The sequence below is a fragment of the Oryzias latipes genome, chromosome 9, assembly GCF_053564925.1.
Source record: "Oryzias latipes strain Hd-rR chromosome 9, Olatipes_Hd-rR_3.1".
In the NCBI taxonomy this organism is placed as follows: Eukaryota; Metazoa; Chordata; class Actinopteri; order Beloniformes; family Adrianichthyidae; genus Oryzias; species Oryzias latipes.
In genome coordinates this window covers 19073841-19100495 of record NC_136245.1, presented here as the reverse complement: position 1 = coordinate 19100495, position 26655 = coordinate 19073841, and the positions used below count along the sequence as shown (strand labels likewise).

The 26655-nt window shown below is 40.2% G+C and overlaps 1 protein-coding gene across 4 annotated transcripts in view; it reads right to left on the bottom strand.

Annotated features, from left to right (window-relative positions):
* arb2a (ARB2 cotranscriptional regulator A) overlaps positions 1–26655 on the bottom strand; it is a 143733-nt gene that overhangs the window by 78084 nt on the left and 38994 nt on the right. For all 4 annotated transcript variants that reach the window (XM_004072645.4, XM_011479289.4, XM_078952871.1 and 1 more), the window contains one exon: positions 6167–6385. In XM_004072645.4, coding sequence (XP_004072693.1) covers positions 6167–6385 — 219 coding nt within the window. The remainder of the gene's footprint in view (positions 1–6166; positions 6386–26655) is intronic.

Sequence of the window (26655 nt, the reverse complement as noted above, 5' to 3'; positions counted from 1 at the left end):
TTACGTTATTGAGTTCTATTGACTATTAAGTATTTTAATTACTGTAATACTCCACTTACAGGCCAAACTTATTCACATGACCCCAAGGAGCCACAAGACATTCTCCACAACATGGACCTATATCAAAAAGTCAAGTGCATGTTCTGGTTCCCTCAAAAGAATTCTAGTCTAGTACTTGTCCAGTGTTTATGCACTTTAATGAGAAGCAGGAAGAGGGGAGCAGAGAAGAGGAGTGGACAGCAGCCGAAATAACAGCACCTATGCCAACACAAACCCAGTGTCTAAGCAGCACAGGAAAGAATGAGTCTATCAAAATCAACACACTGACAAACAACAAGTGTAGACCTCCCTGCTCTTTCCTTCTGGTTCTCTTTACCATAAAAGTCGGATGTTGAGTTGTGTAAATCTGTAAGCCATAAACAGACAAAGTATGGTTTTACACTTTTTAATTTTCACTTTATAAAACATTTCAAAGGGAGCAAAATATGTCAGGACGGTGTCACTGGCTCCCTGACAAGCTTTCTTGAGTATGGAAAGTTTTCTAGAGGTGCCAGGTTACCATTTTGCAAAGGTTTTACTGATATACATTTTTAAATGTGTGTGAGATTTAATTTAAACATAAATAAAGTACATATTGGATGGTGTTCTTATTGTCAACCTTTTTTTCTACATAGGAAATAATGAAAACAAAATATTTAGATTAGACACGAGCTCTGTCTCACTGTATTCTCCATAAATTCTCTTACACCAAACATATCAAACTTAAAGACTGGCTCACATATTTCTCGATCCCTCATGTACTCAGGCCACACACTGAGAAGAGCAACTTCCAGCTTGAGTCATTACAGTCTTTGATATGTCCAGCTGAGCACAGAACAGGGTTGTTTTCATTTAGCCTAATGATTAGATATTAAGTAAGTAGCGTAGGTAATTGCAGATTTGGAATTAGTAAAGAGGTTATTAGAATGAGGTAGTTTGTCTCTCCTTGTGTACAACTGCATGCATGTCTATTTGCATATTAACATAAAGTGCTCCCACATGACGTCTGTTTGCCATTGCATTCTAATCAGTCTCTGGCATATGCAGTCCTTTACCAATGTGCTGCCTTGTGTTTTCTTCCCCTCTCGTATTTGTTTCATTCTTTCTTCTCTTAAGCAGCAGACAGAGAGCTGTGCTGAGCTGTGGGCTGTCTGGGAGCGGATGGGTGAGCTAGCTAGGGCAGGGAAAAGGAAAGTATGGAGCAAATTAGTTGTAGAGATGGGAAAATAATGACTGTGGCACTGTAGGTAATTAGCAGGTATAGCACCTGTGGAGAGTTGGGAATATAATGATGTGAGAAGGAGATAAAGAAATGGGAGAATGAGGTGAAAAACGTGTTCAAGACTAACAAGAGGGAGAAAAACGAAGTGTGTATGTGAGTTGTAAAAAAAAAGAGAGATGTATGTGTAGGGGTATTACTTGACTTTGCAACGAAGGGATTTACAGTGTAAGAAGGGTGAGTGAGTGGCAGGAGGAAAGAAAGATAGATGAAAATGGCTAAAGTAAGGCCCATGTGCAATCCCACGTGCCGATTAACGTGCACGGACTGTATACAATAAAATAACATGACCTTGGCAGGGTCACTCTGCTTTCACAATATTTGCCAGGCCATTGTTTCAAATCAATAACTCATTAACAAAGTACAAAGGAAGTTGCTGTGGATTTGTGAGATTCTTTATTAGAAAAGAGCGTCTGCGGGCCAAAAGGGTCATCGCTGTGACATCTCGGCTAGCCTCGTGCCTCTGCCCAGATTGTCAGGTGAAATTACTGAGAGTCATTAATTGACATAAGGCAAAGGAGAGCAGGCAGGCAGACAAGGCTGTGTTTGTTCCAGGATGACCCAGAGGGCTGTGTGCGTATGTGCGTGCCTAGGTGTGTGTTTGTATGTCTTTATTCAGCTCACTCTGTATTTACAGCAGGGCTGTGTGCAGAGAGAAAATCAGGGGGCTTGGTGGGTGAGGAGGTGTGAAGGAGGACAGGATGGATGTGTTTGATGGTTGACCTAACTGGAAGATTGGGAGCAGGGATCTGAGACCAGCAACACTAATTCAGCCTTAGCTGAACACAGCCACACATGAGTGCGTGTGTACAAATGTTTCAGACGACACCACGCAAGCCCTGAAATGCCCTCACACACCGAAGAGCACAAAATCCAACAGCCTAAATCCCCTTTAAAACTTTTAGAAGTCAAATGCGCTCAATTATTCTCTGAACTAGAACACGAGATAAGCTTGAAATGAAAATAGACCCTACTGCAGCGGATTGGGTTAGAGTCTAAAACATGACAACCTGGATACAAGTGCATATAGGTCAAAGCTCTCTCACAACTATACTCACGCACCCACCCAGCTACAAAAGTGGCTCCAAGCCAGTTTTTTCCCGCAGCAAGCGAGATAACTACCCTTTAGTCCTGATCATTGACCTCTCCTCTGACCAAGTTCAGAGGCTAATCAAGTTCCTACATGTCCTTGAAAATGCTGAGCCGTTCTTCTTTGCAGCACTGCACATCAAAGGTCAAATAAACTGTGTATAATTGCTTGTGGGCCACAGGTTGGGCCAAACAGGTAAAGGTGACAAAGGGCACCGGTCTCACAGAGAACCACAGCAGTCCCACTTCGGATACAACTGTCAACAAGCATGTGTGTGTGTGTATGTGTATGCTTGGACTTCAGCTTTACAGTGCAAACATGGGAAAGTGGACATAATCTGGTCAGTGCAGACTCAGAGAAGAACTTCATCTGGTCCTAACAGACAAGTGGCAGCTGGGAATGAAATGCATTGGAGTGGCAGATTTCATATTATGGATAATACCGAAACACAAGACATAAACTACTAGAACAAGAGGTGGAACAAAACATCTTTTTTAGACTCATCTTCAAAAAAGACACATGGCATGTAGGTTGTATATATATTTTAAAGAGAAGAAAATAACAAAAGAAACATATTTCGGTCATTTACGAAAATAAGAGGTGCTTCAAAAAAGATGAAGCTGTTTTTTTTTCTGTGCTCTTTGCTCTTTTTTTCCCCTCTCTTCTTCTTTCCAGGGACTGCTAGCCTAATCCGAGCCAGCCAGCCTTGGGTGAACTCTTTGGAAGCTTCTTAAGCCCATGAATGTGCCTTTTGTTCCTACCATTCCTCCACTTGGCTGACAGAAAATAGCTAACTGGATTACTGCTAAAATTCAGAGTAAAGTGAACTCCCAAACTTCTATATGGCTAAGTGCTAAGAAAGTGCCCCCAACCTCTTTCCCCTTCACTATTCTCATCAGCATCCCTCCGATCGGACTTTCTATCGCTTCATGCCTCCCTCTGTCCTCCTTGTTTTTCCTCCTTCTTTGCCATCACCCCCCTAAACATGGCCCAGGGGGTATGCGATGTGGAGGAGTGGAGAGAAGAGGGATTAGACAAGGTTGAGAGGTTGCACACTATGAACCCAGGGCTAAAAAGTAAGAATCCTAAAAGCAGTTAAGAGCTTATTAATGTGTGTAAGGAAGCGTGTTAATCAACTGAAGTCTATCACTGGGTTGCCGTGCGTTTGTGTGTGTGAGCATGGCAATCTTTGAGAGTCACTTTTCAAGGCAGAAATAATGAACAATTTTAGTTTTTGTGACAGCAAAAAAAAAAGTTGACAATATTTCCTGCTTCTATATAATTAATGTTTTTTGCTCTTCAGTTATTTAAAGGACAGTGAAGTTCAAGAATGTAAAATTGAGTAAGTGTGTATGGGTGTGTGCAAGTCATCCATCAGCACAGATGTAAGAGTGCAAGATGTAGTGGATTAAAAAAAAAGACTAGTTAGTACCTGATTGGAGGTTAAAAACTGTAGAGATTTTGTTTAACTCAAAACCCAAACTTCTGGATCAAAGATAACACTTGTTGGTCCTGGTCTTGCAGTTCCTACATTTCAACTTGTATTTTGTATAAAAAGATTAGGCAAAATCTTTTTTTGCTGTAAAATATATATATATTTTTAATAATCCCATAAAAAATCAAAAGGTAAAAAATAAAGAGATGTGAAGCAGCATTGCATCATCTAGGGGAGATTATTGGATAAATCTACAGTATCTCAAGGGTGGTATGAAACTTTTTTAGGGTGTATCTTACATAGCTGTAGTATTGTCACTCTTATAACATAAACCTACATTTTTGCTGTTAGAAAAATATCCTAATTTATAATATTAAGGTCTCTAACTTAGAATAAAATAAAAAGACAACAGTACAACAGTAAAAATGACAAGTGGCAAAACGCTCTCCCAAATTTCCATGATTAATCTGAAAGGAGTCCTTAAGTAAACTCTCAGCATACTTCTCATGATGTCTTTTATTTATTTAACGGAAGTTGTCTTGGGATCAGAAAATATGTTCAGAGAAAAAAAAAAGCATGGTCTGTCTTTCTTTTATCTCAAGAAATTGGGAAATAGCATGACTATGTAACTTACAGTGCATTTCCGAGACATAAGACCCATGAGGACACCACATCTGTGCACCATACTCCCTTTGTCTCACTGCATTCAACCCAATCCAGAAGAGATGAACAGGGAATCCAAATGCTGACAAGTATAAAAACTATTAGTAACATTCTATGCTTCTTTCTAAGGTTTAGGAAACATTAGGACTTAATTTGTAATTTCAAGCTAAGAAGGTACTGAGTGTTAACAGACAGATAGCCAGAGAGTAAATGTGAGAAAGAGAAAAGCAACAAGTAAATTATGTGATGTAAACATTTTTTAGTCGTTTTATCTATGCTGCCTTTATTCAGATGTTGCTGTTACTAAAATTCTTATTGTAGCTCAACTTTGATGTAGTTCAGGATAAAAATTAAATAAATAGCTGACAGGAATCCAAGATTGTGTGACATGATGACTTCATGATGATGTTCATCAAGACCCTAATGTCAGATGCTGTGAAGCAAGTTTGTCACTATATGATGAGGAAAGAGGCGCACGTAAGAAAGTGTGATTGAGTATGATGGCGCAGCAGCTAATTATCCCTTATTAGAGTGTGTATAAAGGTACTGCCAGGGGGTGAGAAAATAAGAGCCTGCGTTGACAGCTCACACACCACCTGCTAGTCCCACAGCAACCCTATGTCCTGTCAGAAACCACAGAGTGACGTTTTTTTTCTTTTTACACACATGCACACACATGAACAAACACCTACCCACTCACGCACACAAACAGTATATTCAGACATGACTGTGATGATGCTGCCATCACGCAAAGTGAGATACAGATAATTGTTCTGAGACACTCTTATGTGAAATTGCACCATGGGAAATTGTCTGTTGCCGTGTGTTTCATTTTTAAACTCTCGCTTAAACTGAACGCAATCTTGAGCAAATTGTAGCGTTTGATACATTTTGTTGGGAGGGCTGAAGCACCAGACGTAGTGGGAGGGGATTACATTGTTTTCGCAGTTCATCACATTTATTTTTACAATGAATCTAGATTTATGCAGAGGGTCACTTCCTTTGTTTGACCACAAGGTAAACTGGATGAGCTATGCTCTTCAGGCCGAGTGTGTATGTGTGTGTGTGTGTCTGACTGTGTGCATGATTGGAGTGTATACGGTTTGTGCGGCTGATAAGAATGTTGTAGTGTGCAAGCAGAATGTGTGTTTTGGAGATAATAATCCCAGTGGTCAACAAGGAGTGTAGGACCAGAGCGTTCCTGACCGCTCCAATGTCTGAGAGAGAAGAAGAGGGAGGGATAGAGGGAGGTAGCCATGTGGTTAACACTTGCTCACTGAGAGGCGACTGGAGTACGGCCAGCCTCTTCACACACAGGCTGACCACACAAGAGCCTTTCTTCCTGCTGCCTTCCAGGCTCCCTTCATTCCTAGTTACCTAACAAACCTTTCCTCCTCCTTCACTTCTTCACTCTGCTCAGCCAACCGCTTTCGGACAGTATTACCATTATTATCTTCATAAAATTTGATCCAAATTCCTTCTTCCCATTTTCTGACCTATGTCTGCTTCTACCACCCCAGAGCTGTCACTCTATCCACCTCCCCCCTTCATCCCAGGTTTTAATGAACATATATCACTCTGTCCTCCAGCTCCAACTGCCCAAATCTTTTTCCTGCTGACCGTGTCCATCCCTACCTCTTCCTTAATCCCTCCAACTTACCCGTATAGGAATGCGTTCAGTCTCCGTCTCTTTCTGTGGGTTACGGTATTTCTCGTAAAATTCCTTCTTTTTTTTGCCCTCTTTGTTGTCTTTGCGCTCCCTCTTTTCAGCTGGTTCGTCTGAGGGTTCCGTCGGTGAGGGAATGGGGGAGATTTTTGCAGGCTTTTCCACCTCAAAGAAGTTCTCGTTGGGGTTCAGGACCATGACACCATAGCCGTCCTAAAAAAAGGATCAAAATTAAAGTTGGTGTTATGACAGGACAAAAACAGCTAGCGTTTATAATGCGATAAAAGTATTTATTTATGGCATATTCAATGTTCTAGCTTGATCGCCAGATAAACAGACAGAAAGCTCACCCTGAAATATTTAAATAATGTAGATAAGTTAAACATTTATTTTATTTAGTCATAGTCTAAGCAGCAGATTATTATATACAAAAATACTCGCACACAGGAGACTTTTATTTTTTTAAATGACTGGAGGAATAAATCCAAATCCAGACTGAAAGAATGGCGGCAAAAAATAAAAAGGAGTGTTTTATTGCTAGGACAAGTTTGGGAGGAATCTGGAGGACTGAAAAACGGCATTGGTTTCAGTTAATGAGTAGATTTAGTGACTTCTATGGCCATGTGTTAATTAATATAAAACAAAATCGATACCACCCTATCCGCAAGTGAGAGTCAGTTGTAGCTGCAAACATCGATGTGCAGCTGCAAGTCTGACTTTAGTTCTGCATGCAGCACAATACGTGGTAATAAAAGAAAACACAGGAAATCCAACGTTAATAATGATTTTAAAAAAAATCACATTTGGTCTAAAATACCACAAAATATTGGATCAAAAGCTCAAGTCAAAAATTAGAAAAGGAAATGCAGTAGAGAAGTGATATAAGGGAGAATTTGTTTTTCTGTATCCTCCATATTTTTTTAAACTTTGCAGACATTTTAATAAACTTTGTTTATTGTTGCAAGCACTTGGAAAAAGAGACAGGAAATAGATGAACTCCTGTTTCGCTGTCTGTCCTTTTAGCATAAACTTATTATGAATACACTTTGAAAGCCTTTACAGTGTGTGTGTGCACGCCTTCAAGCCACGACTATTGGAAAGTAAAATATAGTAAGAGTAGGAACAAAAAGCAGAGATAAACAAAAAAAAAGCTCTTTTGGAGAGATGTGTGTGGGAATTAAGACAAGTAGCATTGCTCAGCTTCTTGTGTAAATCACACAGAGTGTCCTCTCATGGCAGCACATCTTCTCTTAATAAGTGTTAACAAAATGTGCTCGTCTTCTGTTGACACAGCATGTGTGTCCCGCCTGCACCCACCGACATCAAACCTGCCACACACCCTTTCCCTTAGCACCTGCCGTGTGTTGACAATGGCGAAACGGCAGCAACACCAAAATGACACTTCCTCACTTATTAATATTGTAAAATTAGTCTTATTCTCACTCCCTGTCAAATTCAGTCAGGACTCTCCGTCCCTCCTTACATGTCTGGGGCAGACCATTTTGTCTCAGGGCAATTTAGCTTAAAAAAAAATCCCATTTTAAAAAACATGAGATTATAAATCTACATTACACTACATACAAATAATCAATTGTTAATTCATATTTTTTTAAATAGTTGTATTGATTGTGTTTTTTTTCGCGCTATTTACATTTTAAGGAAAAAAAAAATATTTATTTATATCTATTGTTACTTACAATTTACATCCTCCTAGTTCTAATTTTATGAAATATTTTAGTAACACTAAAGCCCCAAAAAAATATAACAATAATTTAGAAAATGAATAATAATTTTTTTATTGCAAAAATTAAAAAATTATTGCAAACAAAGATAATACTGAAACAAATATGAAATGTGCTTTAGCTTCTGCCAACCTCGATTAAAAAAAAATCTTTAAAAATGTAAGAACATTCCATACATCTTATTGTCATAACTATCTTATTGTCCTTTCTATTGGCAATAGAACAATTATTATTTAATGTTGAAGTAATATATTCAATTTAATAAATTTTAGTTAATGCCATTCCAGGAGAATGAATATATATTTTGTACTTTATCATTTTTAAAGTCTGAGTACTATTTTGTTCTTAATATTATTATTTCAGATTAAATTCTTCAGGTATGATAAATGCTTTAAAAGTCTTTGAAGCTCAACTTTAAATTTGTAATAAATTTTTAAGATAAATAATTTTATTTTAAATACCAGGTATTTATCACAAAATCAAAGTGCAGTCCTGCTGAATGGGGACTCCACTAACGCAATTTACTGAAGCCTTCCAGCATCACAGCAATATTTAGAAAAACATCAAATCCAGCCTCATCAAGTTTTCAAAATGATCTAATTAGAATAAAATAAAAATATACGGAAGGCAATCGATGAGAAACTATAATAATAACAAAAAGTAGCATATAATAAGCTAAGACAAATATGAATAAAGAAACAGAAAGAGACAAAGAAAGCCAGAAAAGCCTTGTAGCTTCCTGCCACTGCCCACTGGTGGTTGTCTGATAAAATAACTCATGGAAACAGTTCAGTCAGAGGTAATGTCATTGATCAAAGCTGCAAAAATTTCACGAACACGTGACTATGTTTTACATAGGAACCAGGTATCATTTTACGACTAAAGGACAGACAAAATGCTTTTGTAAACACTTTTGTAAACAATCCAAAAATTCAACCTTCATAACACCAAAGTCACAACAAAATCAGTACTTTTGTGACAATGTCAATGAAAGCAGGAACATGGATAGATTTCAATAAAATATGTCAACATACAGCTGTTAAATGGGTTATATTACACAGCACAGGTGCAAACTAAAGTGCAAAAACAAAGATGCACAAAGTTTTATCTAGGAGCCCTATTCCTGGTTTAAAAGGACAAGTGCTTTATAAAATCAAATGTGCGCTTGTATTAATCTGAACCCAATGCCCTATAGCTGTGTTTACTCTTACCCTAATCCTGGTCAATAACTCTCCCTAACCTTAAACACAATACTAAGCTCAAGTGGTTCAGTTCCCATCCTTTAGTATCCTTATGCTAACTCAAAATGACCTAAAGCCCTTTTTTAAAGAGACAAATGCACATGACAAACCTAACAGTGCTAACCCTTTTAGCTATTCAGTCACCCAGAAGAACATTGCTGTAAAGGCAACAACTGTTGATGGTGTACTTAGTCTGGAGGAGCCGGGAGTCCACTTCTATGTCGGAAGCTATCATTCATTTGAAGACTGGCAGGTCTGCTCCAGTGCAGGACAACTGTGCTCTCCCTGTTCGGTTAGTTTCCTTCTAGTTCATTGCTGCATCAGTCAATTTATACCATTTATAGGACATCATCAAGAGTATTTTGTCTATTCTTGCATAAAATGCAATAACTACTATATACTTTAACTTACTGCTATGGTATGTACTTAACGTTTGTCAAAAAATAAAAAAAAGTTGTTAAATCAAGCAGCACTATAGCATTTATTCCAAAAAGGGTTTTACAATAGCCTTAATTTGAGTTTTTTTTGTTTGTTTTTTTGCAGCTAGTTTAATCTGTGATTGACTCAACTATAGTTGTGATTCAGTCTTTGTGGCTCTTGTTAACAATCAAGCCCACCCTCCAAAATCTGATCTTTGTGTTGTGATGTGCTGTCAAACTGTGAATCTTACACAGATGCCCATTTCCAACTTTGGGTCAGCTTGCTTTTTATACCACATAATCTCTCTCACACAGTGCTAACACTGCCTTTGTCCTACACACACACTGTCTCCTATAAAACAGACACACACGCTCTCTTAACATTAGGTCAATCTTGTCTTTCTGGTGTAGTATACGGGCTAAGTCTCTTCCCATGCCCTATGGGTGCCCCTGTGCCACTACCACACTGAGTCCCTGCCCTGGGGCCAGCGGTCAAGAGGGTCACCTCAGCCCCTCTAAAGGGGGGCACCCCGACCCTCATCACCCTGCACTGGACGCTCCTTAGCTCTCTTTTGTCGGGCTGTCCAACACCAGATATCATGACAAAAGCTGCCGCTGCTACGGAAACCCCGGCTCGTCTCGTTTTCCAAATAATACCTGGAAAGTTCTAAAATCTCAAAAGTTTCCACCCAATTTTCAAGGCATTAAAGAAGATAACTATTTACACCTTTAATCGAAACATTCAGTTTTGCGATCTGTAAATGTGCTGTCCTGGCATCGCAGTCTCATGGCGGTAACAAGTCCTACGGTCTACAACGAAGGTTGTAAATCTACTAAAACAATCTTTCTCTTAGGGGTCTGTCATAGATAGAGAACAGAGTCTGTGTATGCGGGTGAAGACACATCTGCAAGCGGTAGTAAACAAGACGTCTGTTTAAGACAGCAGCGCCTCTATTACCAGAGCTGCTGTAACAGGACGAAATGTGTCTAATGTGCAGGAGTGGGGACAGAGGCGGCTAGAATGAGAGGGTGTTTCATCTATGCGTGTGGAACTCCATGAAGCTTTGATGTGAGAGCTCTCATGTGGTGAAGCAGGGCTCTGGGCACAAGGAAAAGGACAGCACTTGACAGGTACAAAGCACTGTTGATAGCGGTCATGGGTGGGTGCAGTGAGGAAAGTGGATACCATGCTCGGGTGAATTGGAAGTTGTATGTATTGTCTGTAACATAGAAAGACATACGTGTTCATTTTCACACCACATTTCTAATTTCCAACCCAAGAGCTGACGTGATGTTGTAATTTATGAAAGCGGCTCCCAAGTGGGTTTGTGTTTTCATGTCGGGAGGATGTTAAGATGAGGAAATCAGATTTTATTTTTCTTTCTTTGCTGCAGGTGAATCCACCTGCCAATTCAGAAAGGATCAGCTGAGTTGCAAAAGAGAAACTCCAGATTCCAGCCACTTAAAGAGCTGCTTCAGGTACAAACAGAAGTGTAAACCGCCAGGAAAAAGGTAAAGAAAAGCAAACCCAATTCTACATAATGTCTAGGAAGAAAAGAGGAATACAGTTAAAACACCGTTAAATTCTATAAAGAGGCATGAAGAAGCTAAAAGGAGAAGGTAAATACTATAATAAGGAGTGCACTCTTGTTGGCTTTCCCGCTCTGTCAGGGCCACCCCGCTCTGTGTGACCTTGTCTGTCTCTGCCTCTATGTGAGCTAACTTTGCATGCAGGGCCCCTTTATCCACTAGATTCCCCTCTTTTCTGCATCCTTCTCTTTCCCCTACGCCTGTCTCCCTGATGCTGAGATACCACACACTTTGCACAGTAATGTCAGATTAAGTCACGCTAGCCCCTTTTCTTATTTTAACAGCGTTAGTCTGAGACCCCCCATAACCGCCAAACACAGCTCCGTTACACACAGAGAAGTGGAAGAAAGAAGGCCGACTGCAACACATGGGTTATGAACGGACGTATGAATCTTGTAGGAAACAGCCGAGCAGATGAGACAGGACTGTCATCAACCTGTGAGCGAAAATCAATGATCCTCCTCATAACTAACAGTAGAGGGGTATGTAAGGCACTTGTAAAAAGGACAAAGTGTTATGAAATAGGATTTTACAAGAAAAAACAAAACAAAAATTGCAGCAATAACTAGCTTAAACACAGTTCACTGTGGACTCAAAGGCCAGCACTGACATTCCCTGCCTAACCCCACAACCCGTGTACATTTAAGGAATTGACAACACAGCCAACATAAATGTTTTCACTAGGAAATGAAAACAAGCCGGCGCTCATCTGCAGTCTCCAGTTAGAGTACATCACCATCCTGCACTGGGGTTTCGTCTAATAAAGAGTGCACACACAAACAAACTTCCCCAAATTAAACTTTTCATTTCAAGTTCAAAGACGTTTGGTGGAACTAATGCAGTCATAATGCACATTTGGCCAAAGTTAAAAAAATGTTAAAAAAAAGTCAAATAAGAAACCCTCTGGTAATGCTAATCTTTTTTTCTCGTTTTTAATGAGCAAAAGTAGTTTAGGTCAGAGTTTTCAAGTTGTTGTGTCTGTAATGAGAGAGTTTTTAACCTTGATGCCTGAGCTCATTTGGATAATGTTTATATGTGGAACTGAATATTTATAAATGAGTTCAAAGTGGAGCAGCAGGGTGGAGGAAGTGAAGAGAATAGTACTGATGCTGATCCCTCATGCCTCAGCTTCTTTTCAAGCACGCATTTACATTTCTTTCCCTTCGTTTCACCTTCTACTTCTCCTTTTGCGATTCACTTCTCTCAACCAGACTTTTTTTCAGCACATTAGCCAAAGTAAAGCTCGAAAAACACTTACACCGACATTGTGGAGTAAATGTCAAAGCTAGTTTGCATGTGAGTTATTTCCCACACCTAACACCTGCGAATTTGTTCATCTATCTGTGATCAATGCTTCATCGAGAATCTGAATGTTGAGGTAAACATTGCTACATGAATGCACACATTAAAACGCAAGCAGAAGAGGTGTGGAGCTCTGCTTCCTCTGCACGGAGGAAGGTGTGCAGCTGGGGGTGGGAGGCTACAAGATTGGGGGTGGATGTAGAATTAATCATCGTCCAGGTGTAAATCCTCGCAGCTATTGATTGGGGAGGTAAATGTTATACAAGGCATTTGTCAACTTGATTTTTTTTTCCATTAACAGACAGGTATTGCATTTAATAGAAACTGTAAATGTCCACTGACTTTTTGAGGACTTGGGGACATCTAAACATTTGAATTTTCCTGAAGGTTTGATGGTACAACTTTACACTTTTCCTCTTAAACCTTGTGAAAAAAATTACCCTCGAATGATTGAACAAAAACTACTTCAGCCTTCTGTTTTTCTTTTATCAAAATAACTTTTTTTCTTAACATGATTTAATATTAAAGACTCCAACATGTGGCTGCCAAAGGAAAGGAAATACAGTTAGTCAGAAAAGTCCTCGGCTCACAGAGGGAAAGCTATCGGGAAATAAATAAAGCAGGCTAACATTGATGCCGTTAGCATTTTGATTTATATATTCTATATTGTCTCCCCTAAGCATACACATGTATTTTTAATGAGGGCACAGAGAGAGATAGATCATGGAATGATAGGTGCCTCCCTGTCCTCCCGCATAACTATTTAATGTATAAATCAGGGGAGAGGTGAGCAAAGACGGAAGGGCAGAGAGGCTACAAACAGAGAGTTGATGGGAAGAGTGGAGGTGTCCCTGAAGCAGTTCTGTCCTGAAGGCCATTAATACTGAAGCAATCGGTTAAAAAATAGATTTAAAAAAAAAGCCTTAGAAAGGAAGTTTTCTTCTGCTAAAAATAAACAATTTCTATTAAAAAATGATAGATATAAATATATCAATGAGAAAAATTAACTGAAGCATCCTGAATAATGGTTAGAAATTCACTTTGATATATGTTAAAAATACTGAAGAGCACTGAGAAGTGGATCTGTCATTCAATTTGACTGAAGTAAAAAAAAAAACATCGTCTGAGTTCCTAAAGAAAGCTGTCAAATGATTTTTTTCTTTGCCATCTGGACAGTTACTTGTTGCATAGATGCACACAAACACACACTTGAGGTGTAGATGCAGAAAGTGTGCTCATATGTAAAGATTGAGCCAGCCAAGGTCACTAACAGATGCATGTATGTATGAATATATACAAACCGCATTGATATTACCATAGGGAAAAAAACTAGGAACATGTATGTACATTAATGTCAGAGTAAACTAAGACGAAGTAATGTTAAATTATAAAAGAAAGAATAAGTAAAAAATAAAATGTTGATGGTAACATCTATATAATATGGCTATGTCATTATGTCTCCTGAACATCTCAAGAGTAGCTTGGTCTTGATGAACCAAAGGTCATCACCTCTGCCCTTTAATTATGACTTAAGAAAAGACAGAAAGAGTTGGTGGTCCTGCCAACGTCACTTGCCGCGACTGTCATGTTAGATCTGAAAAGATAACAAGCAAAACTGTTGCCTTCAAGCAAATGCGTTCTATGCACTTTGAGATGTCTACAGGTTAAGACAAGCACCAAACTGAAGGAGGACAGTTTCAGCACACACGCCAACATTGTCATCCAGACACACTCCCACTGTCCGACAATCTGACCCCTGTCTGAGTTGGGGTCCAGCACAGGTCTGTGAGTCAGGGGAGGTTGCTACAGCCAATCACAAACTGTGTTTGAGGTGTGAAGGGTAAACACTGTGACTGTTCTGTCCTGCTATTTACTCTGCTTATTTTCACAGCGTGCGACCTAGGGAAGAGGTGGAAGAAGATTTAGCATATGTGTGCGTGTGTGCCTGCGCATGTGTATGTGTTTTGAATCACATTTGCCATTGTGTCATTACCACATGGCTGGGTTCATGCTTCACAGCACACACATGGAGCTGCATGTTGTAATCCCCTTCATCCTCTCGCTGTACAGCCAGATACATGTGGAGGAATCCATGCTTTGGCAACCACAAAAGCCTTGTGTGGAGGAATAGGTACCTTTCTTATTAACCTGATAAGCCTCTAAAAAGAAAGCAAACGATGACGGAAGATTTACAGATCTTTCTCAAACAAAAAACCCACCAACCCCAGAAGCTGCACTAAAAGCCCTTTCAAATCTACAACTTTTTTAAGACCACCTGTTGTCTATTACTTTTACATACAGCTTTTCTCATAAATCATAACACTGGGTAATTAATCAAGCTGTCAAAACAGGGACCGGAGGTCACCTGGAAGGGTCGGAGGTGGTTGCAGGGCCGATAGAGGTCAGGGTCACACTGCATTCCTCATTTTTTAGTTAGGATGGGAGAGGGGCCAGGCAAACAAAAGCGAAAGCAGATGGAGAGGTGGGAGGCAGATGAAAAAGAGAACAAGAGAGACACGGTGAGAGAGAAGGAGAAATTGACAAAGAGAAAAGAAAGAAGCTGTCAGCTGCCTACCGATGAAGACAGGAGAGCAATTCTGAGAAGGGAGACATCACATCGGTTGTAAGAAAGAAAAGAGAAAAGAAAGAGGAGGAAAAAGGAGGGCTTGGAAAAAGAAATCTGCAGGATGTTTCAACTGTATAGAAGTGAAATTGGCTGGAGAAGGAAGAAAGAGAATAGAAAGAGACTTGATGGGGTGGCTCCTTCGATGAGAAAATAGGGAGTCAGCTGTGGAAGTATGATTGTTATCTCATTCTGTGTCGTAGTGTGTGTGAGTGCGTGTAGATGATGAGGAACACTGATATCTCTCTCGGAGGAGTGTGTATCAGTTTCTCAGTGGATTGAGAGTGACTTAAGACTCCGGACCATGGGCCTGGAGTGGCATGACACCAACCACGCCGCACACTGCTGATTAGATCATAGTGATTGTGGCAGGCCGAGAAACCTGAACAATTGCTTTGACTAAACGTGTTACAAGTTGCAATAATGTAAAATAACACGTTTAGCATGAATTGGAAAGACAGAAATAAGTTGTGCAGCACCTGTGATGGGCGACATTGACAGAGAACCAGAGAATAAGGAAAAAAGGTTTAAGAAAACAATTTAAAAAGTGCAAATGCCGCGAAACTAGAAGTGCTATGTTTCAGCCCCTCTCCTGCGTCAAGCATGAATTCTCAGGCGTGGCTTGCTCTATCAAAAACATCACTCTTGAATGAGGCACCGACCATTGCGCAAAATTAGCTGTCACCCTTTCCTCAAAATCTTTGTTAATCTTGTTTCCAGTGTTTGCGGATTTATCAGCACATGCATCAATGTCAGCTCCTTGGTTACTGAGCCGCACTACTTGGGAGCAGATATAATTAAAAATGTTTGGGGTGTGGGGGGGTGGGGGTGGGAAGCAATGGTTGCTGTGGAGTAAGAGTTCTAGGAAAGACGGGACGCTTGGGTGTCTGGGAGACGGAAGGTGAAGTCTACATTCTCATCTCATATTTTCCCCTGGGAGCCTGTGGACAACAAAGACTGTGATAACAGACAAACGGGCCTGTCTTCCTCTCACTGGCTTGCTCAGTCTCTGGTATCACTTGGGTCAGCATGTGCTGCTATCTCTTTAATGACAACAGTTCCACTCGTGTGCTGTAGTGAGGAAACTGGTCTTATTGTTAACAGCCACTTGACACAGACGAAAACAACAAGCAAATGCACACGTCTTGTGATATCGATGCCTATACGACATTTAGATGGACATCTGATCCATTTAAAGTTTAAGATGTAGTCGTAGTGAGCATGGAGGTAAGAACCGGATATGAAACACAAAGACTAAAAAGACATATACTGGACCTTTAACGACACTACTTTTTTTTATTATTTGGTCGCAAGTTTATTGACAAAGTAGAAAACTGTGACATGTGAAGTGGGAATGATGAATTGCGCTGCAGAACCACAGCTTTATCTATTATGCATTTCCTGCACATCTCTTATTACCATGATGCTTTTCAAAACCATCACTCGTCCATCCAACTTTTGTCAAGGGAGGGAGGACATCATACATTAGAAATTCAATGTGAAAGTCTCTTTTGGTAACTCATTGATGCAACCCCCCCTCCCCCCTTTGGGAGTATGGGTGTGATCCCTGAGAGCCATGCCACAGTGGGAACAGGTTTCAGGTCTGTCTGGACCGAACTCTTTCTATAGGCATGACAGCTTGAGAGGATGTCAGACACATGTTTAAAACATGGCGCATAAATGCAAATGTGCAGGAGGAGATGACTACAGTACTGTCCCTCTGCCTGACTCTAGAGACTGGGAATCAAAGAATGCAACAATACATGCCAATGTGTGTGAATATACACAACAAAACTGGGAAGAGTATAAAGGCAAACTGTGGTCACATCCCAGCTCAGTGGTTCAGAAGAAAATCGGATTCTTCTGTTTTTCCTCCTCATAGTGGCCAAAATATAAACCCAATTCCACCAGTCGACCAACTATTCTCTCAGTCTAGAAGCTGACTGTCCAATGGCACAGGAAAGCCTCTGTCATGGGACATCCAGGAAGAGGGAATAGTAAGGTGACCCCAACCTTAACCTTTTATCATGCTTGATGCAACATGTCAACACAAAGAGCACAGATTTTCATACATGCTCACATCTTCTAACCTCATTTTATTCTCTTTCCTCCCTTCTTTTCTCCTTCATCCAGACCTTTAAGTGTGGTCTGGCAGGTTTGGCTGGGAGGTCGCGTATTCCCCCTCTTCATTAGTGAGAAAATGGACTCTGGTAAATGCTTGTTAAAGCCCTTACCTACACTCTCCCAGTTAATGGGAGTGATCCATTTGTGTCCGTTTCTGCCTGACAAGGCTTTACTGGAAGATTAATAGTGCGGTGTCAGGCCATGGCCACCCTCTGTCCCGTTCTCATTTCCTTTCTTCTGGGACGGACACGTGAAAATAATGGAGCCCCGTCTTTTGTTGTAACACCGTGATTAGCCGGAGGAAAAAAAAGCAGAGGAATGACAACGAGAGAAGAATAGTGGAAAGTGGTAGACAACAAAAGAAATGTGAGGGGAAAAAAAGACGTCTTACATTATGACGTTTTACAAGTGCAGGTTCTAAGGTTATGAATTACGAGTACTTGACAAAAGCAAAGGGATATTATTAATTAATCTCAACTTGAGGTGAAGAGAGATATAATAAATCACTTATGGACATTTTTTTCTGTTTTAAGGCAGACTTTATCTTGTTATAATCCATAGAGTGGCATTAAAATTGATAATGGAATTTAAAACAGAAAAGATATAAAAAGAAAGAGACAGTGTAAGACAAGAATTGGGAGAACTCTTTAAAAGGCCACCCAGGGTTTTGTCCATCACCCATGGCCCCCAGAAATCGCTTTTCCTCCCTGAGATGACACGGTCAATTCCCCTTTTCTTTTACTGTATGAACATAATAATCAGTCTTAATAATTACATGGATATTCCCGGGATGTCTTTCCTGTCCAACAAGGTTAGTTCTTCAGATGAAAACCCCATAGTGTAGGAGGCCTGAAAATGAGCTATATAAATATTGAATTCAAAACTCAACAGAATATTTTCTTCTGGGCTTTTGCATTGCGTTTCATGTCTCTGGGTGTTTTCTCTCAAGTGAGTTCTTTGATAGCAGATGAACAATCTGGTAAACACACAGACAGGCGACCTGCATCACAACCCCCTCCTTAGTACATCACAGTCAGTGCCAATGGAGAGCAGAGTGTTTCTCAAAGCAGAGGATGGGGGATTGGGGCTGGTGGTGTCTCATTAAATTCTTGGGATTGTCTAATTGTCTTCCATGGACCTTCGAGAGACTAGTACATTATACTCATTGCAATTAACCAAACAAAGGAGCTGAACCGCCCAAGCACTGGGGACGAGACTGGCTAGAGGGAGAAAGCTGTCCAGCAAGGAATGCTAAAACAAAACACAAACAACACACATACACCAGAAGAGAGAGAAACACTAAAGAACAAGAGAAAAGATATGAAGGAGTGCAAAGAAAATATGGGGTAATAACAGGGAGGGGATGAGTGAGGACTCAGCCAGATCTTGGGATTGGCCATATGTCAGAGTCGGGTGGGAGGAGGCTGGGGCGAGGAAAAAGAGGACGAGGGTGTCTGTGCTCATTTGAGACGCACCTTTGTGCTGGACCTGTCTTGTTTACTGCACTACAGCTTAGCAGTGCGAGGGTCCTATTCAGGGTCCAGGCCTTTCAGGAGGTACTGAAGGAGCCCTTAAGCCCACTTAACTACCATTTTCACACACTCTGCCTGCTCTCCTCTTTGTCCTTGCCTCCATTACATCAAACGCAGGAACAAAGGCGGGGAACAGAAACTGGGGCTAGCAGAATGGCGCCCATCACAAATATTAATTTGAAAAGGTGTTGGAGAGTACAATCTACTTTTATGCACAAGGACAACTTGGGATTTTTTTCTCTGCCTTGTGGGGGGCTCTTTGGGGGCTGCAATGAGCTTGGTTTTCAGGCTAAAGGGGAGGCTGAGGACTTGCAGCACAATTATCCAAGAATAAGGAGCTTGAGATGAGGCACACTGCTAAAGACTGAGCACGCACAAGCACAGACGTGTGCACGCGCACCGCCTGATAAATATGCTCCAAACATTAGGCCTCATTTACTTGGAGGACCACGCAGACAAAGAGGAACTACTGACAAGAACAACTGTACTAAAACAGTAAAAAATAATAATACTTCAGAAAAATAAAAACTATATTGTGACGATAATCCATGATAGCAAATAAAAGCTAAAAATCAAGCATAAAATGTTCCACAATGAGTCGTGTCATTCAGTCACACTTGGCTGCGGCACATTCACCTGCAACTAAAAAGGTTAGTTAAGGTGACTTTGAATTGACTGCGGGGCAATTAAATGCATGCAGGAGATGTGATCCACAGTCCACTGGCCTTTCGCTGCACTGCTATTAGCCAATATACAGGCACAGCTGCATACACTCATGATCACACAGGTGGAAGAGGCACGAGTTTTTATATGGAATGCAGTTTTAGTCAGATCACAAGAGAAGGCAGGGTGAAAAGTTCATACTGTCTTTACCAATCAGAGAAAAAAAAGAAACGTGCGTACGGCTTTATCCGACACACAAAAGTGTGTAGCACACACACACTTCCCTAGTTCAAGGAGTCATGGTCAGGTTAGTGGTGTGTTGAAAAGCCCATCCTGTGTGTATAGATGATGTATTGCTCTAATCTGCAGGATACAAGCGCCACAGCTCCGCCCCCGCCTCCAGCTTTTGCCTCGCCAGGTCTCACTGCTGGTCACACCAAACGTTGGCCTGCCCTGGCCCTCGGTCTCAGAGGGCTGGCGCTCACCCAGACACTCTGGCTGACCCTGCAAACATGTGGTAAAGCTGGGCACGGCAGACGCTCAACTCTCAGGTGTGGGAACGGGAATAATGAAAGAAGGGGGAGGAATGAGGAGAAAGAGGGCACAAGCCTGGTTCAAAGACATCACAGAAAGCTGGGAAACAAGCACGTATCAAATATACACAAGGCTCTCTACAATACTGCACACCACAGTGGAAAAAAGGTAGCTGTTTGATTTTTTTTTTAAAGACATTTATGGGATAAATTTAGGAGAAACAAGCAGGCACAATAACAACTGCAAATTTAAATAAAAAAATGTGCATTAAAATATAGAAAATACTAACTTCTAAAACACAGACACCCATATGAGGCCAGCTTACATGATTTAGTTCCAGCTAAGGTGACATAAAATATCCATACATAAAAGCAGAAGACAGGTATATTTAAAAGCCTAAAACTCGATTGTTAATTATTCAACTGTGCATCTCAGGTGTATTTTAATGACGAGCCCAGTGTCTGATCCATAAGCTCTTTCACTGATCCTTAATTTGATACAGGAAAAATGTGCAAACAAATGCAACAGGTCAGCCTAAACATATCTGCATTTGAGTATAGAAAAACACCTGAAAAAGCAAAGGGTGGATTTCTTAAGAAGTACTTTGAGAGAAGATGACTCTTGGAAGCAGTGTGACTGGATTATGAAAATTAGAATACAAAATAGGAAGCCAAAACATAATAAATGTGATCAATTAAATACAGATATATGGCACTGAACATTAAACAGGCAGATAAAAAGGCAGACAGATCCTCAGCAATTGAGGATTCAAGGAGTGTTGATAGCCTGACAGTACACTGCCACCTGTCTGCCTAATGTGGTACAACAATCCCCAAATAACAGTTTATCTGTTGTACAAGTTTAAAATTATTTATTAGAACACAGGTATAAGAAAAGGAAGACCTGAGGCAGGAAATGATAAAAGTCTTATACAAATTACATGAAGTCAGTGACATTAGAAAGAGTAAATACATGAAGAAAGGCAATAAAAGAGAAAAATATTATCAGTTCTACAAAGCCTTTTTATTTCAAAATGAGAACCGAAGCCAGGAGCAAACATCTGCTCGACACTTTTGCCCTTTTGTGCCTGTCTGGTCATCACATAAAAACACAGACAAAAGCTCACAGAGTGGAATTATTACATTTAACTGAATCACAATCAGTACAACAAAAAAAAGATTGTATTTGTGGCTGGAACATTTAAGCTCCCTTTCCTCCTCCAGCCCTACACAAGTACTTATACTGATATCAGCATCAGTGGAGTTTTAAGGATTACTCAGCTGTGGAGCGGGGAAGGCAGCTGGGCAGGGCTACTGTCTTAGTTCATATGCAGGTTCCAGTTCATCCGCAGTTCATGCATGCTCCAAGGCTCTATTTGAAGCGGTATCCCATCAGTTCAGGATCATGATTATTCAGTACAGAGAGAAATGCCGTGTGCCATCGATAGAACAAGTACGCTGTCCTAGTTTTCTTTTCTGTACCGCAAACTTTCAAAAGGTGAACACTTTACCTTTTAAAAAGATGTGCCTTTTCTAAATGTGCACAAAACAATCCTTTCTTTTCTGTTTTGTAACACCTTTGTGGGTTTTAAAGAAATCCCGCTGCTCCTGCCTTTGCTGCTACAACCATCTCATTTAACAAACTTGAAGAATTTGCTGCAAAGTTAGGCATGAATATATAAGTTCACCACATCTGTAGGAGTCTTTAGTGTATTATTAATCCCTCACATGGACAAACATAGGCATGGAAATGGGTGTATTTTGTCCCAAGTAAGGTGGACAGGCTTTTTAATCAGGTTTAATTTAATGGGGACACACAAAAGCACACTCAGTGGATTTTTGATTGATTTTCTTTACAACTGAATCAGTATTGTTAAAATAAACCTAAAAAAAAACCCACAATGCTTACTCTTTTTAAGCAAAAATGACCAAAGACATTAGAGTCGAAACGGTTAAATGACAACAGATCAGATTTTTTTTTTTAAAGAAGTAAGACAACAAAGAAAAATAAAAGGATATCTAAGAGCATTTGTTTCCAATAAATGTTTCCAATAAATGACAATCATCCGGGTCTGCCACTGAGATCATAAAAAGGACAGAATTTTCCCAGAATTCTTGAAATTGGGTATCCCTACCAGCAATCAATCTATTATCCGGCAAAGCCACACACTGCAAAACACAAACCTGACGTGAACATCTTTGTGCGTCACACAGTCTGCAGCACAAACACTATCCACCAGCAATGTACGCACACAATCCACGATCTCTGTACACACACACACACACACACACCCACACACACACACAAACTTAGTTATCCTCCCGTGGCCTCCTCTTCCTGTTTTTATCTCTATCAGTGCAAGAGAAGTTCAGTCAGAAGTCAGCGGGACATACCCCGGCTTTGCACTCAGCTTCTTAAACGTATGCACACGTTTTTCTTTTTTTTAAAGCAGCAAAAGTACACGTCAGGAAGTTTAAATACAATGGAAGTCGGAGAGAGACCTAAATTACCCTATGATATGGAGAGACCAGTTTTGACATCACAAGTTTTCTAAATATCCTCAGCTACAGGTAAAATAGGCAGAAATTGTCATCAAACTGACAGAAATGATTGTAAGGATCTATGAAGAAAAACATGTAAGAAATATATTACATTTAAAATAATAGATGCATTTATTATGAATTTTAAAAAGACATTAAGATGTCGGGGAATTTTGCAGGTCCTTAAAAAAGAAAATGGTTGATATTTGTAAAAGAAAAAAAATTTGCAAAGGAAAATAATAGGAAAATATGAATAAGAGATTGAAATATGGTTATGTAGGTTATTGCAGTTTCACTGCAGCATTCTTGAATATCAAATAAGGATTCTGGGCAGAGCAGAGAGCAGAGGAGAGAGCAGAAGAGTGGAGACGGAGGACAAACAGGGAAGCAGCCGAGTGAAAGGATGAGCAGTGAGCTCATGCGGGAGGCTAACTTGAAGCATGCAAGAGAAGTGGTTAAATAATGAGATACCTTTAGTAAAGAGGTGCAATGAAGGGTAAAACATGACATGGAGGAAATGGAGGAGAGTGGCATCAAAAGAGGGAGGAAGAGCTGTAAAGTTTGCTGAGGGAGTAAATGGTTACAGATATGAATGAAGCCACGTTTTGCAGTCCTCATGCATACTGCTGTGAATGTGTGCACATTCTCAGCTGCAGCATCTCTCAAACTGCCAGTGTATTAGAGGGGCAGCTTGATTTGGGGGGCTGTGTCAGGTCTCAGCGCTCACTGCGCTGGGTGGTCTTCCATCATGGTCGGCTGATCATAGCCGCAGCCTCACTATTGGCTGCCTGGCAGGACCCTCCTATCAGTCTCGGAGCTACACGCCTCTGACAACTTCATTACCCAAATTGACCCTCTGCTCTTCTGTTGCTTTGCCAGTAACAGGAAGCCAGCGCTGGTGCAACTGGCACATAACCAGGGCGGTTAAGGAATTATTTTATACAGATTTAGATTAAATGACCAAATCCTCCAAACTGCAGCTCAGTAAAATTTTTAAAGGTATGTATATCACAAAAGTCTAAGTTTTATTTATTTATTTTTTTATTAATAAAAACACCATAACAAAATGTTGATTTTGGCAATTTTTTATTAGAAAGGAACCGTTTTTATATTTAACATTTTTAGACTCCCACGTCTAAAACTTAGCTCCAAACAAATACATTTTTTATTTTATTTTAAATGAACTATTAATGACTGTGGTTGTGCTCAACAGCCATCCATAACCTTAAAACAACTTAAACGAACGCACATTTACATATGCATATACTGTAATTGCCAATAGGGGTTTAATAATCCAAATAAAATGTTTAAAGCTATGAAAGAATAGCATCTTTTCTTTTCAGCCCTATGCAGATACATTCTAATAAACAAAAGTGAATGCAAACTGAACATATTACTAAAATAATGTAGTTTCGTCTCCAATAAATGTTTGAAACAGAATGTTTAAATAAGTTAAATCTTTGACAAGCCTAACTAAATGATAACAAAAGAAAGACATTTTATTTTAATGCTGGAAATTTTGGGGGGTATTTCCCCTGCTAGATGTCTGTAAGCTTGAGTTCTCATACAGATAAAGAATTTGGGACCTAATACACAGATATTGTTATGAAAACTGAGATACTTCCCTTCAGAACCAGTGCTTTTAAATGCATACACCTGCCTGGCTGTGTGGGCCGATTTGATTTCTGGGTTGCTGAACGAGACAGGTTCTTGTTTTATTGGGGTTTGGTACTCAGTAGAGCAGGTAATCCAGGTTTACCACTGTTGTAACTCAGTGGTAGAAGGCTGAACTATTGAACCCTGTCGCTGCAGTTGAAGCTGAAGCTTGGTAGTGTAGCAGAATAATTAACCGGTCACAGGGATGAAGAGAAAGAAAGAAAAAAAAAGCTTGTTCTCTCTTCTTTTCCCGCTCCACTACTTTCTTTTTTATCTTTCATTCATGAGCCCTTGATGGTGCCCTTGGCATTGAGTATGTAAACTATCATTTCATAGCATCACAGGCAGACTCAGGACTGGCCTTTTAAAAGCGTACAGCAGATTGCATAATGAGCATACAGCTTAATGAAGTCGTTTCACAGGTGATAGAGTGTGGGAAAGAAAAGTCAAGGATTATTGCAAAATTATAACACTTATTTTATGCACTCTGAATTTGAATCCAATTAGCCAAATTTTGACACAAAATTGACAACTTTGTTTCATTTAAAAGAGAGTATATACCTTTAGAAATGTCTTCTCAAAGAATGTTCATATTCATTTGTTTTACTCGATTTATTTGGCGCGAGTTTAGCATCTTGGCAGAGGGGACTTAAGGATGTAGACAATTGATTTATTGCTGAAGCATCAGCTTCTGAAAGTCTATGCTATGATTTGCTCAGAAATGTTTTGTGCAGAAAAAAACATTGGTCTATTGGTCAACAGCATCAACCATCAGACACAAAATGACATTGTATCACTAACATCGCCTATACCATTATATGGGTAGATTTTAAACATCTTCGGTTCAAAATCCCTGATTTTATCCCTCAAACATGTTTTAACAATCAAAAATGTAAAAAGGAATGTGTTTGTTTTGTTCTTGGGGGGAAACGATAGTGGCAGGATGACTGCAGAGGTACTCAATCCTGCCTCCTGCTGAGGGAGAGACGATAGCTGGCTGTCGACTGGCAAACCACCTGACTACATCACAACTACTGATTTGAAACGAACAGTCAAGAGAAGTCAGGAGTAAATAAGAGAGATCGACAGACAGTGGAAAAACAGAGGGGGAAAGAGAGAGAGGGAAAGAAAGGTAATAGATTTGAGAGTGTTCTTTCGGGGAGTAAACAGATGGAGTAAACACAGCACGAAGGAAACCAAGGGACTCCCACCAAACCTGCTCAACGTGTCACTGACACAGCAGAGCAGAATCAACAAAGTGCTTTGAGGGCAACACAAGCACATGCGCACACAAATTCCCTCACAATCACACACAGTTCACCAATTGGCAGAATGCAGGGACCCACTGCTCCTATCCAGAGCTGTGACAGGCACATGGAGAACAAGCTGGCTGACAGCACATGACAACTCCTCAGCTGGAGGAAAATGAGAGGGGCTTCTCCTACTCTACCTTCTGAATGTGGCTTTCACTTGAACATAAGTTGGCAAAATCCACACAAGTACTTTCCGTACACACACAAAAATATCAATATATAAATTACCTTCCTTCATCTAGCAGCTCTGCTCTCAAACTCATCCCAGAACCCGTCTGTATTGGTTCTCCCTTCTCAATTTTCATGCCCCCGTCCCTGCTCATGTGCCCAAAGTCTGCTGCTGCTGTATGCCAGCGTACCAAAAGGCCTGTAGGCCTCTCCAAGAGAAAACAAGAGAGGAAGGGAAAAAGACGGAAGGTGGCCAATTAAGACTGGGTAATAGAAGTGTGTGTGTGTCTATGTGTGCACGTGTCTGTGTGTGCGCACACTGCCTTACTTCAAGTGTCTGTGAGTTCACTTGCTGTCATGTGGGCATGTGCACATTGCCATAGGCTTTGCACACAGCCAAACTTAATTTAGCGGACCCAGGTTTTTAACACATGCCTGAAGCTAGCAAGCTAGCTAGCTAGAACAGAGAGCCAGAAGTTAACAGGCATGTTGCTCTCTTAAGCCCCCTGAGATCCTGTTGGCACCCTAAGGGGTTGGAGAACTCATTTAGTCATTGATGACCATAAGTGTTCACATCCTTCCAGTAATATCTTTTCATCATGCACCGCATTGCATTTAAGCTGTAAAGAGAATGTCCCTTTTAACTTTAAAGTCCTTGACACTTGAACCAATTTCACACAATGTTCAAAAAAGGACGAACATTTTACTAGTACTGAAACAGTAACATGCATTGCTGCATTGTTAAAATATATATTTTAATGTCATGGAGCTTTAATGGTTCTGTCGCTGACATCAATATAAGAAACACAAAAACAAGGGTGCAACTAAAGCAAGTTCTTGCCTAAACTTCCAAAAGAAATGTAAAATTAAAAACGTAGCAGAAAGCAATCCAAATTTCACACCTTTCTTTGGGTGAAACATTAGTTTAAAGTTGTAAACTATGAACAATAACAGCAAAATTGCACCTAGACTTAAAGAATGCAAAAAGATGATAAAAATAAAGGAGGAAGGCAAGGCTCTAGAGCAGGAGTGTACG